The 1425-nt window shown below is 66.7% G+C and overlaps 1 protein-coding gene across 1 annotated transcript; it reads left to right on the forward strand.

Annotated features, from left to right (window-relative positions):
• Positions 1–447: 447 nt before the first annotated feature.
• LOC101670520 (olfactory receptor 10AC1-like) lies at positions 448–1425 on the forward strand. Its single transcript, XM_004775040.2, has one exon. It carries the CDS (start codon positions 448–450, stop codon positions 1423–1425), a length of 978 nt encoding a protein of 325 aa, XP_004775097.2.

Raw genomic sequence — 1425 nt, forward strand, 5'->3', positions numbered from 1 at the left:
CGGGCTTTGTCCCAGGAGCGACCATGTCCATACCCCAGAACCAGCTGCTCCGGAAAGAGCCCGTCCCTTCAGAAATCGGACCCCTCAGGCCACTGTCCACTCAGGTACACATCCCCGCCTTCCTCCCTGTAAGGCTGGCCCGTCGGGCACGGGAGCTGTGGGCTCCACATGCTGGACGGACCTGGGGACTGGGTGGACAGGTGTGCAGAGACCCCTGAGTGCCCAGAGCACGGAGGCCAGAGGAAGAGCGGACGGTGGCTCCAGACATCTGAATTCCTGGGGGAGGCTGGGCTGAGGGCAGCAAGGGGCCGAAAGTGCCAGCTTGGGGACAAAGCCCGGTGTCACTGGTGGAAGGGACGTGGGGGCCATCCGTGTGTTTTCTGGGAGGGATACGTCCCCGTGACCCTCCTCTCCGGCCCGCCCGCCTGTCCCCCCGCAGGTCCCGACATGAGCTCTTGGCCAGACTCCAACTGGACCGCGGCACAGGAGTTCGTGATCCTGGGTTTCTCCGGGTGGCCCCAGGGGCTGCGGCTGCTGCTCTTTGCCTTCCTCCTGCCGCTCTATCTGGCCACGCTGGCAGGAAACCTGCTCATCCTGGGCCTGGCCATCGTGGAGCCTGCCCTGCACACCCCCATGTACTTCTTTCTGGGGGCACTGTCTGCTGTGGAGGTGGCCTACACGCTGGTGCTGACCCCACGCATGCTCGCCGGCTTCCTGCTGCCGCCAGGGGGCCAGGCGGTGGCCCGAGCCACCTGCGCTGCCCAGATGGGCCTCTTTGTGGCGCTGGGAGGCTCCGAGTGCCTGCTGCTGGCTGCCATGGCCCTGGACCGCTACCTGGCCATCTGCCGCCCCCTCTCCTATCCCCAGCTCATGACCACGGGCCTCTGCTGGTGCCTCCTCGCCTCCTGCTGTGCTGGGGGCTCTATCCTGGCCTTGGGGCTCACCACAGCCATATTCCAGCTGCCCTTCTGCCGGGGTGGCCTCGTCAACCACGTCTTCTGTGACCTCCCGGCAGTGTTGGTGCTGGCGTGCGGGAACCGCCAGCTGCAGGAGCGGGTCCTGCTGGCGGCTTGCCTGCTGCTGCTGGTGCTGCCCCTGGCCCTGATCCTGCTGTCCTACACCAGGGTGCTGGTGGTCATCCTGGGCGTTGGGGGGCCTGCGGGCCGCCGCAAGGCCTTCAACACGGTGGCGTCACACCTCACGGTGGCCGTGCTCCACTATGGCTGTGCCACGGCCATGTACGCCAGACCCCTGAGCAGCCGGGACCTCGAGGAGGACAAGCTGGTCTCGCTCATCTACATCAGCCTCACGCCGCTGCTCTACCCCGCCATCTACACGCTGCGGAACCGGGATGTGCAGGGCGCCCTACAGCGGGCAGTCAGCGGCAGGACGCCAGGGACCGTCCACCAGGCTGACATCAACTAA

Source organism: Mustela putorius, unplaced genomic scaffold (genome assembly GCF_011764305.1).
Source record: "Mustela putorius furo isolate JIRA1106 unplaced genomic scaffold, ASM1176430v1.1 tig00000139_pilon_pilon_pilon, whole genome shotgun sequence".
In the NCBI taxonomy this organism is placed as follows: domain Eukaryota; kingdom Metazoa; phylum Chordata; class Mammalia; order Carnivora; family Mustelidae; genus Mustela; species Mustela putorius.

Excerpts from the sequence above, each read along its gene's own strand:
- LOC101670520 (XM_004775040.2), top strand. The coding sequence starts at position 448 with ATGAGCTCTTGGCCAGACTCCAACTGGACCGCGGCACAGGAGTTCGTG.